Below are 13867 nucleotides of genomic sequence, written 5' to 3'. Positions count from 1 at the left end.
ACTGTATTGTGTTAGCTTCAGGTATCTAGCAAAGTGATTCAGTATAACGTGCTAGTTTTGACAAACTTTCTTCTTGTATCGCCAGTTACTAATAGGACTGTTTCCAAAAGAAACAGTATGATATTAATCCAAAGAATTTATGTTCATTTTTTTAATGTTAAAAATTGGGGGGTTTACCTTTAAGAGTTTCTTTTTAATAAAGTCATTGCTGATTAGCACTGAGTAGTGTGTGTCACTAGGTCTCTATGAAGATCTTATTGATGTGTATCATTTTGGAATTTTTGATTTTGAAGCAAGTTCATGTAATTTTCACTCTTTGTTTTGGTTGTAATTGGTACTGTATATTGATAATAATCAAACTTCTTAACTATAACAGTTTCCATCAGGATTATAGTACAATATAGCCATCTTTTATGTTTTTTTCCTGTAACCATTTTTCCTTTGTGATACTGTGAAATCAGGAACTGTCAGATGAAATTGAAGATTATACTCACCGCTTTAATACTGAAGATCAAGTGGAATGGAACCTGGTACTTCAAGAAGTAGCAGCTTTCATTGAGGTCAGTTCTTGGCAAGAAAGGTTGTCAGAATTATTTAAGTAAATGCATATGTGGTGTACATATTTATTTGTATATGTAAAAAAGAAGGAATAATTTCTTACATTGATGTTTTGTCTTGGCTATAAACCACTTACAGTATTGCTTGTTCTCCAGGCGGACCCTGTAATGGTATTAAATGATGATAATACCATTGTTATCACATCTAATCGCCTTGCTGAAACAGGAGCCCCATTGCTGGAACAAGGCATGATTGTGGGACAGTTGTCTCTGGCTGATGCACTCATTATTGGTAATTGTAATAACCAGGTAAAGAATTGTGAAGGAATTATGCTTAAAATTCACCTTAAAAAATAGCACTTTTGATTGTTACAGAATTATGATTTCCTTGTAAATATCCTAACATCTGTTCAATACCTGGTTGGAGAACTTAATCCCAGAAGACCGCCCAAACTCCCCCAAAATTAAAACCTTGCCTACATAAAGTTCTGTAGAAGTATTATTTAATATGAAAAAGGATACAATTTTTTTTGTTTGTTTGTTTTTGTTTTTTTGCCATGCCATGTGGCTTGTGAGAATCTTAGTTCTCCAACTAGTGATTGAAATCAGGGCCTCAGCTATGAGAGCTCTGAGTCCTAAACTCTGGACTGCCAGGGTATTCCCAGGATACAGACTTAAACATTATGTAGTGCCAAAACGTAATAAAGTGATTTTAAAATAGGCCATGGTCGTACTTCAGCCTCATTGTTTTGCCAACAGCCAGCATGTTTTATGGGATATAATATAGGTCTCTGTGTTTACATGCCTGCTTTTTAAAAGAAAAAGAAAAAAATCTGCCTGTGGAGGGACTTCCCTGGTGGTCCAAGTGGTTAAGATCTGCACTTCCACTTCAATACCTGGTTGGGAAAGATCCCTCATGCAGTGTGGTGTGCCAGAAAAAAAACTGGAAATTGATGGATTAATAGATAGGACAAGATGTTACAAAGCAAATATAAAGAAATGTTAACGTTATAGAGTCTGGCTATTGAGCATTTGGGTGTCACTGTATAATTTTTTTCAACTTTCTATCTTTTAAATTTTTTCATAATACAATGCTGGAGAATAAAGTATCCAGTATCATCAGGTACATATGAAAGTCAAAAGTAACAATGTGATCGAACACTTTAAGGTCTGTGTACTACATTAACGGTCAGACTTGTTTTCCTTGCAGGTTAAGTTCAGTGAACTAACTGTTGATATGTTCCGGATGTTACAAGCCCTGGAAAGGGAGCCAATGAATTTAGCTTCCCAGATGAATAAACCAGGAATGCAGGTGATTTTTCTCCCTACATTTGCAGTTTGCTGCTTCTGTTCCTCATCAGTTCATTTCAGTTCAGTCTCTCAGTCGTGTCCGACTCTTTGCGACCCCATGAATCGCAGCGCGCCAGGCCTCCCTGTCCATCATCAACTCCCGGAGTTCACTCAGACTCGTGTCCATCGAGTCAGTGATGCCATCCAGCCATCTCATCCTCTGTCATCCCCTTCTCCTCCTGCCCCCAATCCCTCCCAGCATCAGAGTCTTTTCCAATGAGTCAACTCTTCGCCCAAGGTGGCCAAAGTACTGGCATCATTCCTTCCAAAGAAACCCCAGGGCTGATCTCCTTCAGAATGGATGGTTGGATCTCCTTGCAGTCCATGGAATGCTGTTATTCAGCAAATGCCACGAGTGTGAATAAAGAACTCTGATGAGACACAGGAGAGAAAGATCAGCATAATGACAGTTTTAAAAAAAGATATTTGATAAAGAGGAGGGTAAAAATAGACATTGATAATCCACATGTCAAGTGTGTTTTGTATAGTCATTCCTCTGTATCCATGAGGCATTGGTTCTAGGAACCCTCTGGATACCAAAACTTTCAGGTGTTCAAGTCCCTCATATAAAGTTTTTGCATAATGTTACATATAACCTATACACATCCTCCCATATACATTGAATCATTTCTAGATTACTTATAACATCTAACAGAATGTAAATTATATGTAAATACCTGTAAATACAATGTAAATGTTATGTATATAGTTGCTGGTGCACAGCAAATTCAAGTTTTGATTTTTGGAACTTCCTGGAAAATATTTGTCAAATATTTTTGATCTGTGGTGGGGTGAATCCATGGATGCAGAACCTATGGATGCAGAAGACCAACTGTGTTTGCATTGTTTTCTGTGTGTAAATATAGGAATCAGCTGACAAGCCTACCAGGCGAGAAAACCCCCACAAGTATCTGCTCTACAAGCCAACCTTCAGCCAACTATACACTTTCTTAGCAGCATCTTTTAAGGTATATATCATCCAGTACTTCCTACTATGTAAGGGAAAAATATGGCTTAAGTGGAACCTGAGAGTCACTCTTCTCTCGAATATTTGAGTCAAGAATTTAGGAGAAATATGAAAATGAAAACTGCCTTTAAAGTATCCTAATCATAGCTATTTTTGGAGTAGAAATTGCATATGACATTAGGAATGATCCCTACCATTAATTAATGAGAATATTGATTAATTATCATTCTACTTCATCTGGATTTTTCTTCCTCAGCTGCTTAGGCCTAACAGTCAGTGCAGAACTGAAAAGCAGGAGCAGATTGTGTAGGTGTGTTCCAAATTCAAGCTACTCTGGGAAACATTTTGGTCATCTGAAAGAACCACGGAGTAGGGGATTCCGCTCAGTTTGTATAGAGAAAGGCACAGACGGAAGCTTGTCTTTTAGACCTGTAGTCGGGATCTTTATGTCTCTGATTTAAGTTTTCAGAGAACATTCTTTAAATGATGTTTTTGAAGCAGAGAATATCTTCAAAAGTTTGGGCCGTAGTTACAGATAAATAATGAATCTCTGCTGTGTAGACAATTGCAAGTTGGAAGTAAGAAGAATGATTTTTCTCTTGAAGAAGACCATAACACGTTAAATTAGGTCCTTGTTTCCCCACCACTTGATCGTGTATTTGTTTCCGGCCGTGCTGTGTCTTTGTCATCGCACGGACTTCTCTCTGCTTGCAGGGAGCAGGGGCTACTGTCTAGTGGGGTGCTCGGGCTTCTCACAGCGGTGACCTTTCTTCTTGCGGAGCACAGGCTCTGGAGGGCACGGGCCCAGTAGTTGTGGTTAGAGGGACAAGTGGCATTCAGCCACCCAAGATTGAGCAATAACAGGTCTGTGACGCCCTTAGATGTCCGGGGCTGCACGCGCACTACACTGACTGGCTCAGCGTGTGCCTACCCTATGCTGGCAGGCGTGGGCAACCCGTTGAACCCCATTCATGATGGGATCAGGGATTGCAGTTATTCCCCATGAATGATGAATTCCCAGTAAGTGCGGGTCATAAGCTTGCATTGATTAAGTCCTTGCCCTTTGTACACACTGCCCATCGCTACTACCGATTGGATGGTTTAATAAGCCCCCGGGTTTAGTTGCGCGTGGAATCTTCCCAAACCAGGGATCAAACCTGTGTCTCTTGCATTGACAGGTGGATTCTTTACCTGTGAGCCTCCAGGGAAGCCCTCCTCACAACTTTAAAATGTCACGAACTTTCAATGAAACTGTTGTTTTCTGTTTGTCGTTTTGTATGTGTGATTTTCTTTCATTTCAGGAGCTGCCTGCCAATAGCGTGCTTCTGATTTACCTGTCAGCCACTGGCGTTTTCCCCACAGGTCGTTCTGATAGTGAAGGTACAATAAAGGAATGCTCCCTGTTGTGAGCAGGGCTTGAATTCTCTTTATTTTCTACAAGGCGATGGCCTGTAGCCCACGAACCGTCTCACGCTTTCTAGAGAGGCTCCTAAATTTGAAACTTGGTCTATTTGCTGAATTGGCAGTCTTGTAGATACCTATTTTATTTGCTGAAGTCTTATACATGAAATTTAAAAAATCATCAGTAAATTCACATGCTGCATACATATGTCGCTAACAAATTTGCTAAAAGCAAACATATATATATATATTATACAGGGACTAACCAATTACTGCTTCACATCATTGAATCTTTCTGAGCCTTTTGTGCGTTAGAGAATCTGGTCGGAGGCTTCACTGTGGCTGACAGTCTTGTAGAAATCAGTGCACTTTTGTACCTGTGAAAGTTCAAGTCCTTGACATGATTTTGTTTTGTGTCCTTTCTTTGGTCTTACCAATTCAATCTGTAGAATATTGGGATGCTATTTCAGAATACAACCATGAAATGGTCCAGAACATATGAGTTTAGAATATATGAAATTGGTCGAAATTGATGAGTAACTTGGAAGTCAACAAGGCAGTTAAATCTTTATCTGGACAGAAATTTTTTTCTTAACATCCTTAGCATTTTCCTCCTCATTTGTTTGTTGAAATTTGCATTCCTTTATACAGTGCATGTCCCTGCCATCTTCCTTGCATGACCTACAGATCCTCTTAAAGTGTTAAAATGAAAACAAAACAAAATAAATCTCAGTATTTTCACTGCAGTAGTTTTTTAAGGGATAAAGCATAACATTAATATTAAAAGTGTTGCAAAATCATGAACTAATTTTTTGGTAATGAAGTTAATGATTTTATTTGTAAATAATTATTTCCATGTCTTATAACATGGCATTAAATCAAATATTCTGCACCCCCACCTATCATGTTGATATCTCTTATTTTGCTTTTTTCAAAGTACAGTAGGTACTAACTGAACGGGTCTTTGAGAGAGATTTTTTCTCACATCTCATACTTGCTGTTCCATTTACACAAGAGTTTAACTAACTGATAGCACCAGTGGGAAAAGGCTAATTCCTGAACTGGAATTACAGTGGTTGATAAAATAGTAATGATAATGAATTTTCCCCCTACACTGATATTTGACAGTTCTTTTCTTACATGAAGTTTTTGTCAATGAGCATTTTCAAGTCGTATTCAAAGATTCCCCTACATTTTACAATTAGTGACTCACTTAAAATTAAATTTAAGAAATCATTGAACTTTGGTCTCCCACATTGCAGGCAGTCTTTACTGTCTGAGCCACCAAGGAAGCCCTAAAATGATATTTTAAAAAATCATTAGGACTTCATTCTGCAACTCTTTTATCTAAGTAATTTTATTTGTTGAACTTGAGATTTTAATTTTGCTTGTAATGAAAAGATCATTTTGAACATCCCAGATCTCCATCGCTTTTTTTTTTAACCCAGAATAATGGAATACAGTAGATTTTTGTTTTGTTTCTCATTATTATCTGAAGAACTAATGACAATGATCTTTTAAAATGCTGAAACAGGCAACATGCTGAAATATTTAAATTCGGTGTTAAATTGAAGTGTTAAATTTTAAATTAATAAAAAATTTTAAAATTATCTTCCACTTGTATCAGTGAGAGATTCACCCGGTACCTTTGTATTTGAACATCATATTAGTGTTACTTTCCAACTGAAGTCTAGGATTCTTCCCTTCTGTTTTTATAGGTCCTTATGATTTTGGAGGGGTACTTACTAATAGTAACCGAGATATTATAAATGGAGATGCCATCCACAAACGAAATCAGTCCCACAAGGAAATGCATTGGTATGTATTCAGGTGTCTTTCCCTATTATAAAAATTAAAGTTATATCTTAAGTGAAGTGGGGACTGTTTTCTAGTACTAGAAATGTCCCCTCGGACAACTGTTCATAACACTTATCTGGATTCCAGCAATATTTCAGGCTCTGGCTATCTTAGGCATTTAGAATTGTTGGCTTATATTTAAAAAATTTTTATTGCCTATTTGTTACATGTCAGGCATCATTAAGTCACTGGAGATCTATTCATTCAAGTTGGAAGAGGCAATAAATATGTACATAAATAATAACTCAGGACATGATCCATGTTAATATCAACATAAACATTTTAACATAAGATTCTGTTATAAACCTTATAAGGTTCTGGTATAATACAGCAAAACTGAAGTTAGCTGTATGATTTCAGGTAAATTTCATCATGAATGTTTGCTCAACACATTCACTGCTTGGGCTGTTTTTGGCTCTAGGATTTCTCTAGCTGAGAGATAGCAATTTTATTATAGAGGAAACTGGACTTGCTTGAAACTGTGTTTCTAATAACACTTTACATAAAAACATAGCTCTTTAAATTAAAGAGTGGCTAAGGAAGAGCAGAGAGGGAAATGTTTCAATTATTATACATGTAATAGTGAAAGATTCCCCAAGCCATGTGTTGGTGCTATAGTTGACCTTACTTGTAAGTGATTTATATTAGAAAAACCTGTATTTGAGATATATTGGGGTTTGATGATACTGCTCATTGACACATCATTTTGTATATTTACATTTACATTAATATTTATACACATACATGCATTGTCCGCTAACCCTGGGAAAGAGCATGCACACCAATATTGTGATCTAAAGAAGTGACCCTCAAATGCATGTTACTGGACTTTGGGTCCAGTAGTTCTTCCGTGGACCAGTGAATCTGTATCTATAACAAGCACCCCAGCTGATTCCAACGCAAATGTTCAGAGGAAATGTAGGCAATAATAAGGGGGGAGCCGTCACTTACTGTCTGCAAAATTGAGATATAGCTTAAAATAGCAGTCCCAAACCTTTTCAGCACTAGGGACAGGTTTTGTGGAAGACAGTTTTTCCACGACACAGGGTGGGGGAGATGGATTTTGGATGATTCAAGCGTATTACATGCATTGTGCACTTTATTTTTATTATTATTATAATATCAGCTCCAACTCAGATCATTAGGCATTAGATCCCAGAGTTTGGGGACCCGTGGCTTAAAACATTAAAAATATTTAAATTGGATATGGATTTTGAAAGACTCATTGAACTAGAAATCTGGTTGTGTTAAATGGCAACCCACTCCAGTCCTCTTGCCTAGAAATTCCATGGACTGAGGAGCCTGATAGGCTACAGTCCATGGGGTCGCAAAGAGTAGGACACGACTGAGCCACTTCACTTTCACTTTCACCTGTTCTTAGGAGGAACTTTTAAAAATATTAGATAAGTCCCTAAATGCTGACTTCTGAGATTTTCATGTGTGTTTAATCCATCTTTAAATGTATAGACTTCTCTTTAGCTTGAATATTCTCTTCTAAAAATACTTATTTATTATTCATCTGGCTGTGTCAGGTCTTCTTGCAGCAAGCAGAAGCATTCATTGTGAGACGTAGGCGTCTCTCTGGTTGTGGCTCGTGGGCTCTAGCAGGCAGGCTCAGCAGTTTAGCACAAGGACTTAGTTGACCTGTGGCATGTGGGATCTTAGTTCTTTGACCAGGGGTCAGAGCCACGTCCTCTGCATTGGAAGGCGGATTCTTAACCACTGGACCACCAGGGAAGTCCCTAGCTTGAATATTCTTGAATAATTATTATGTCTTTTTTTTTTTTTTTCTTTTTCCCCCAAATAAAACTGCTTACTTGTCTACCCCAATAAATACAGACTTTTTTGGTCTTCTACTTAATTAACCTTTGTTTTTCTCTCAGTGCTGTGATGAAAAAGAGATGTGAGTAGACCAAACTGAAGAATAAGATTTCTGAGGCTCGGCCGATAGAGTAGTACAGTCATTCACTGTTCCCGTCGTTGTTGTTTCCCCAGCCTCCATCCTGGAGACCTCTACCCCTTCACAAGGAAGCCGCTGTTCATCATTGTCGATTCATCCAACAGTGTTGCTTACAAGGTAAGTTCCGCACACTCCATCGCACGTTAGACGCTACGGCACCACCCAGAGGTAACCAGCCTGAACATGTGCCTTTTTATTTTGCTTTATTTTATTTAATTTTACACAATTTGTATTTAGTCTTTCTTTTCTTTTGAGGTTGTGCATGCTAGTCAGGATCTGGTGCTATGACTAGAAACAAGAAGAAAACGCATGAATGGACACTCAGTGGAAACTAATAAATCCTCCTGCAGGAAAAAAATATGCAAGATTTCCAAGATCTCTGGTGGGAGGTTTATTTTTGTTATATAATGCAGAATAATTTTCTTTTTTAGAGGTGGAAGTATATGGGCAAATTTTCTTTTCCAGTTTTCATACTTTTTCCCCTCTACACACTGAGCTACTATAGTTTAAGTGAAATTTCTATCCCATGTTATGTAGTTAGAGTCACTGAATATCTACACAGATTGTTTTAGATGCACTTAATTTATTTATTTATTTTTTAATTTGTGACAGTAAGTGAACAATGATGACCCTGGATGCTGAAATAAGTAGCAGGGACCAAATGTGAAAATTCCTTGTTTTGTATTTTGCTGTTGAAACAGGTTTTCAGTGGTTGTGTAAAGAATGGCAGCAGCAAGACCCTTTAAAGTTGCATGTTATAATTCAAACTATAGTATTTTACAGGAAAATGAAAACAAGAGCTTTTGGAGTCCTTTGTATGTAGTTAGAATATTTCATTAGTGGTCAGTATGCTCAGAAATACGCTAGAAACACTGATATGCCAATCAAAGTTATTTCTTTTGTGGGTATTCATATAAATAAATGGAGAAGCAAACATTAATAGGTTTATATCAGAGGAGCAGTAGAAATGTCTGCTAGCCAAGAAAGCCGACCCGATGCTTACGTTTTCCATCGAATTTTCATGCTTAGTTTCACTTTTTAAAGTCTGAATTCCAGGAGCATCCAATCCGCCCTAAATTGCTCAGCATGTTTCCTGCTACCCATTTCATCCAGTTTAACATTACAGCGTTTGGTTTTTAGGAAAATTAGCCATGTACTTTCTTAATCGTGCGTGTGCTGTTGTCATTTTTTTATGTTTTTGAGAGAGTGGTAAGTTGCTGAAGGAAAAGGTTTATTCACTACCCCAATTAAACATATAAGCCAGAGGAGTCCAAGCATTTTGTGTCTACAAAATGTGTTCAAAAAAGTGTTCTGTGTCTTTGTCAATGAAAAGGAGTCATTTGCTTCAGTTTAATAATGTAACAGAGTATGTTGATGCACCAGATCAAGTGAATTGCTTACTATGATCTAATGTGCATTTAAAGTATTTTAGCAGTCTGTTAATTTCTACTTAATTTAATTGGACATTATTTGATACCATCTTTTATAATCTCAAGAATATCATTCATGTTATGTACCTGTTCGTTCCAGTGTCGTTTGGATGTAGAATGAGTATTGGATGTTGATTGTTAAAAAACACCACTGTGCATAATTGGAATTATATATCATGATTTGATTCTAGATTTCTATATCCTTAGCCCCAGGATAACAGTGGAATAATGGAAAGATTTTTGTGTTTGTTTGGTGTTGATGGCACATGCACTATTACTCCTCTAAAAAATTAAATTATCGAGAACAAACTGATGATTAGAAATGAAATGGGGAGCCCATATACAGTGGGCAAATCAGAGTCTTAACCAATGGACTGCCAGGAAAGTCCTGTACAATGGTTTTAACAGCTAAGCCACACAGTAAAGTTTTTCTTTCCTGTGCAACTTTCTACTTTGCCTGGAGCAAATAATATTATCTTTGCTCCTTATTGGTTTTTTTTTCCCCTGAACTTATCACAAATTCAACCCCAAGCTCCTCACCAGTCGTCTTATCTTTCCAGCTGTTCAGATACATCATTTTATCTCTGGAACAAATTATCTCCCAGAGCCTCTGGACCGGTACCCTCTACACATACTACATAGCTCTCATCCCAGAATCTCTTTTTATTATTATTCTGGGAATTCTTTATCTCTCTTTTATATTGGATCCCCTGTTTCCTGAATCCCCTATCTTCCTCTTGGACACTCTATTACTGTCTCATTTGGTTTATTTTTTCATTTTGGTACAGCATCTCTAGCAAAATCGAGCCTTCTGGGAAAGGATGAATATGAGATAAAACAATCGAAGTCTCACACTTCTGCAAATGTCTTTGATTTACCCTCACACCTGAACGATGGTTTTGGTGTCAGAAGTTATTTCCCTTCAGAATTTGGGAAGCATTGTTGCATTGCTTTCTATCTTCAATATTTCTAGTATTTCTCTCTTTTTTTTTTTTTCCCTAGTATTTCTTAAGAAGTACAAAGCATTCTAATTCTGGATCTTTCATCTAACCTTTGTTCAGTCCCTGGAAACATATAGGCTCTTCTCTTTGTCACTAGGGTTTTCAACTTAACGGAGTGCCCTGGTCTGGCTTTACTTTTAACTATGGTACTTGGCATGTACTTTGTGAGTCCTTTCAGTCTGGAAATTCTGCCCATTTTCTTGAGGTTTTTCAGTGATTTCCTCCCCTCTGTTTTCTTCTTTTGAGAATTTTTGTCATTCAAGTATTGGACCTTCTGGTCTAGTCCTCAGATTTTTTTTGCCTTTTATTTTCCAACTTCCAGTCTTTTGCTCTTTAGGAAATTCCTTCACCTTTGTCTTCTAAACCTTTTATTGAGCTTTTCATTTGTTTTCTGGATGTTTCTTTCATGAAGACATGGACAGGTGTGTGTAAAACATATATACGTGCACACATATAATTGGTTTTTATCCTGGTTGAAATACGCTGTCTTTCCTTTGAGAATGTCAAGGATCATTTTAAAAGTTCTCTCTGCATGGTATCTCTCTCCTCCATTATGATTTGCTTCTAGTGCTTTTCCTTCATATTTCATTTTAGAGACTCATAATTTTTGCTTTTCCGATCAGATTTAAGAATGGAAGCTAGCAAAATGGTTGGAATCTCTGAGGTTGTAAGGCAGGGTCGTCACAGTGAGCTGCTCAGTGTGACAATCTAGCTCAGGAGCCATGGACCAGTACCTCCTGTCAGATCATCAGCAGCATTAAAATTAGAAATAAATTTCACAATAAATGTAATGCTCTTGAATTATCCCGAAAGTATCTCTGCACCCCTGGTCTTCCACGAAATCAGTCCCTGGTGCCAAAAAGGTTGGAGACCACTGGTCTAGCTGGGCCTTTTCGTTGAATCATTTTGGGTGTCAGTATCTTGAGGTCTTTCTTCCTGGTCTGGTCATACTCACTGGAGCAGACTCAACTGTTCTGCCCAGAATATAAAGATCTATTAGCATTATGCTCTGTTCTCCTTGAAGTCTGTGTGAGTTTATATTAATATCTGCTTATACATGTATCTCAGAGAAGGCAATGGCACCCCACTCCAGTACTCTTGCCTGGAAAATCCCATGGACCGAGGAGCCTGGTTGGCTGCAGTCCATGGGGTTGCTAAGAGTCAGACACAACTGAACAACTTCACTTTCACTTTTCACTTTCATGCATTGGAGAAGGAAATGGCAACCCACTCCAGTGTTCTTGCCTGGAGAATCCCAGGGACGGGGGAGCCTGGTGGGCTGCCGTCTATGGGGTCACAGAGAGTTGGACACGACTGAAGTGACTTAGCAGCAGCAGCAGCAGCGTACATGTATCTTTATATACCCAGTGCCTCATACTTTAAAAATTCTTAATAAATGTATGTTGAATGATTATTTGAAGATAGGCACCATTATCCTTATTTTATAGTTGAGGAAACTGCCCATGGAGCTTAAATATCTTGCTGGATTGATTCCAGCAGTCTTTCTCATTTCAGTGCTCAGGCTGTTTCTACATTTGGAAAGAGAGGTGCTTTTCATGCTAGTCTGAGTCTCATTTCAGAGGAGATGGATTGAAATGCTAAGATCTCTTAACAGAACAAGTGTGTCCCACATGTTGACTCTTAAATTTCCATCAGGGTCTAGGCCTCATCTATAGTGATGTAGTACTAGTGGGGTTAAAAAAAACAACAACTATCATTTTGTCCAACATTTCTTTCAGTTCTGCTTTTTTTTCCCCCCTTTGGAAGAAGAAAATCCTTTGAGTATTTAATTATTTATGACAGAGCTGGATGCCTGCCAGTGAACATGACTTATACATTTGTCAAAACAGTCATATTTATCTCAGCAGTTTGGTCCTAAAGTGTTTGGCTGATGGCTGTACGTTGCTGTGGTCTATGAAGGCGTACACACAAAATTACGTAAGGGTTCTTTTGACAGTCAGCCTCACTCACTCCATTTCCTCCTTGCTACTTTGAAAGACCATCTCCTCATTTGTGTTGTGTGGTTATCTGGGTTTTGTTTCTTTTATATTTAACCTATTGGGAGTTGCTGGACTTCTTAAATTTGTAGGTTAGAGTTTTTCATTACTGCTGGAAAATTCTTAGCCATTATCTCTTCAGACCTTGGCCATGCTCTGGCTTCTCTCTCATCTCTTTCTGGACCTCTGATTTTACATACATCACTCTCACTGTGTCATCCACGTCTCTTGACCTCTCTTCTATATTTTCCATCTTTTCATTTATCTGGCTGAAACTTGGATGATTTCTTTCAATTTAGCTTTCAGTTCACAAATTCCTATTTTTTTCAGCTGTGACTAACTTGGATATTAAACTCAATTATTGAGTTTTATGTTAGTTGTGGTATTTTTCATTTCAGAAAGTTTTATTTGGTTCTTTTTTCAAGTGATTCATTGCCCTTTTTATAGTTCCCTATTTTCTGTTTTCAAGTTTCTTCTTTATTTCTTTAAACTTAATAGGCCTACTTATCATATTATTTATTATCCATCTGGTAATTCTTACACCTGAAATCTGCTTTTGCTGCCCAAAGATGCCCATTGCTGTTTCTGTATCCCGGTATGCTTGATTATCTTTGATTCGATTATAATTGTATCCTTAAAATTCTCTGTGATAAATTCACTGAACCCTAGAATGATAATATTTTCATCCAGAGAGGATCTGCATGTGCTTCTGCTACAGAGGCACAGCCTGGGGACTATGCGTTTGGGATTACCTAGGTGGTATGAATTTGGGCTGCAAACATGCAAGAGGGCTGGCTTATAGTTAAAACCCTTAGGGCTGTTTGGTTCCTTTGCTTGCTCTTTCTCTATTCTGCTCAGCACCAGGAAAATTTTATTTGTGATCTGTTGAGGCTTGGTCATGGCGGGTAGGGAAAGTGTGAAATTTGGTTTTTGTTCACCCTAACAGTGAATTCCATGGACTGTATAGTCCATGGGGTCAAAAAGAGTCAGGCACGACTGAGCAACTTTCACATACATACCTACAGTAAAAGTATAGCCCTTTGGGATTCCGGTTTAGCAGGGCTGGTTTTCTATTAGACTCTCATTTTAGACAGACCTTGAGCTCTGACTTCTGTCCCCTTCTCTGTAAGGCCTTTAAAGTCTAAATTCAAGAGGCTCAATTGCCTCAGGGCAGGGGAGGCCTTGTTGTTGTTCTTTAGTTGCCAAGTTGTGTCTGACTCTCTGTGACCCAATGGACTGCAGCGCACCAGGCGTCCCTGTTGTTCACCGTCTCCTGGAATTTGCTCAAACTCATGTCCATTGAGTCAGTGATGTTACCTAACCATTTCATCCTCTGCTGTCCCCATC

At 38.0% G+C, this 13867-nt stretch overlaps 1 protein-coding gene across 4 annotated transcripts in view; it reads left to right on the top strand.

The window, feature by feature from the left end:
* The window catches only part of SCAI (suppressor of cancer cell invasion), a 122341-nt gene that overhangs the window by 79146 nt on the left and 29328 nt on the right, over nucleotides 1–13867 (top strand). For all 4 annotated transcript variants that reach the window (XM_055541125.1, XM_055541124.1, XM_055541127.1 and 1 more), the window contains 7 exons: nucleotides 462–560; nucleotides 714–866; nucleotides 1768–1869; nucleotides 2774–2875; nucleotides 4176–4254; nucleotides 5994–6093; nucleotides 8128–8209. In XM_055541125.1, the coding sequence (XP_055397100.1) occupies nucleotides 462–560; nucleotides 714–866; nucleotides 1768–1869; nucleotides 2774–2875; nucleotides 4176–4254; nucleotides 5994–6093; nucleotides 8128–8209 (717 nt within the window). The remainder of the gene's footprint in view (nucleotides 1–461; nucleotides 561–713; nucleotides 867–1767; nucleotides 1870–2773; nucleotides 2876–4175; nucleotides 4255–5993; nucleotides 6094–8127; nucleotides 8210–13867) is intronic.

Source organism: Bubalus kerabau, chromosome 11 (assembly GCF_029407905.1).
Source record: "Bubalus kerabau isolate K-KA32 ecotype Philippines breed swamp buffalo chromosome 11, PCC_UOA_SB_1v2, whole genome shotgun sequence".
NCBI classification, from domain to species: Eukaryota; Metazoa; Chordata; class Mammalia; order Artiodactyla; family Bovidae; genus Bubalus; species Bubalus kerabau.
Note: the sequence above shows the minus strand (reverse complement) of the source record. Positions and strands in the feature narration are given on the sequence as shown.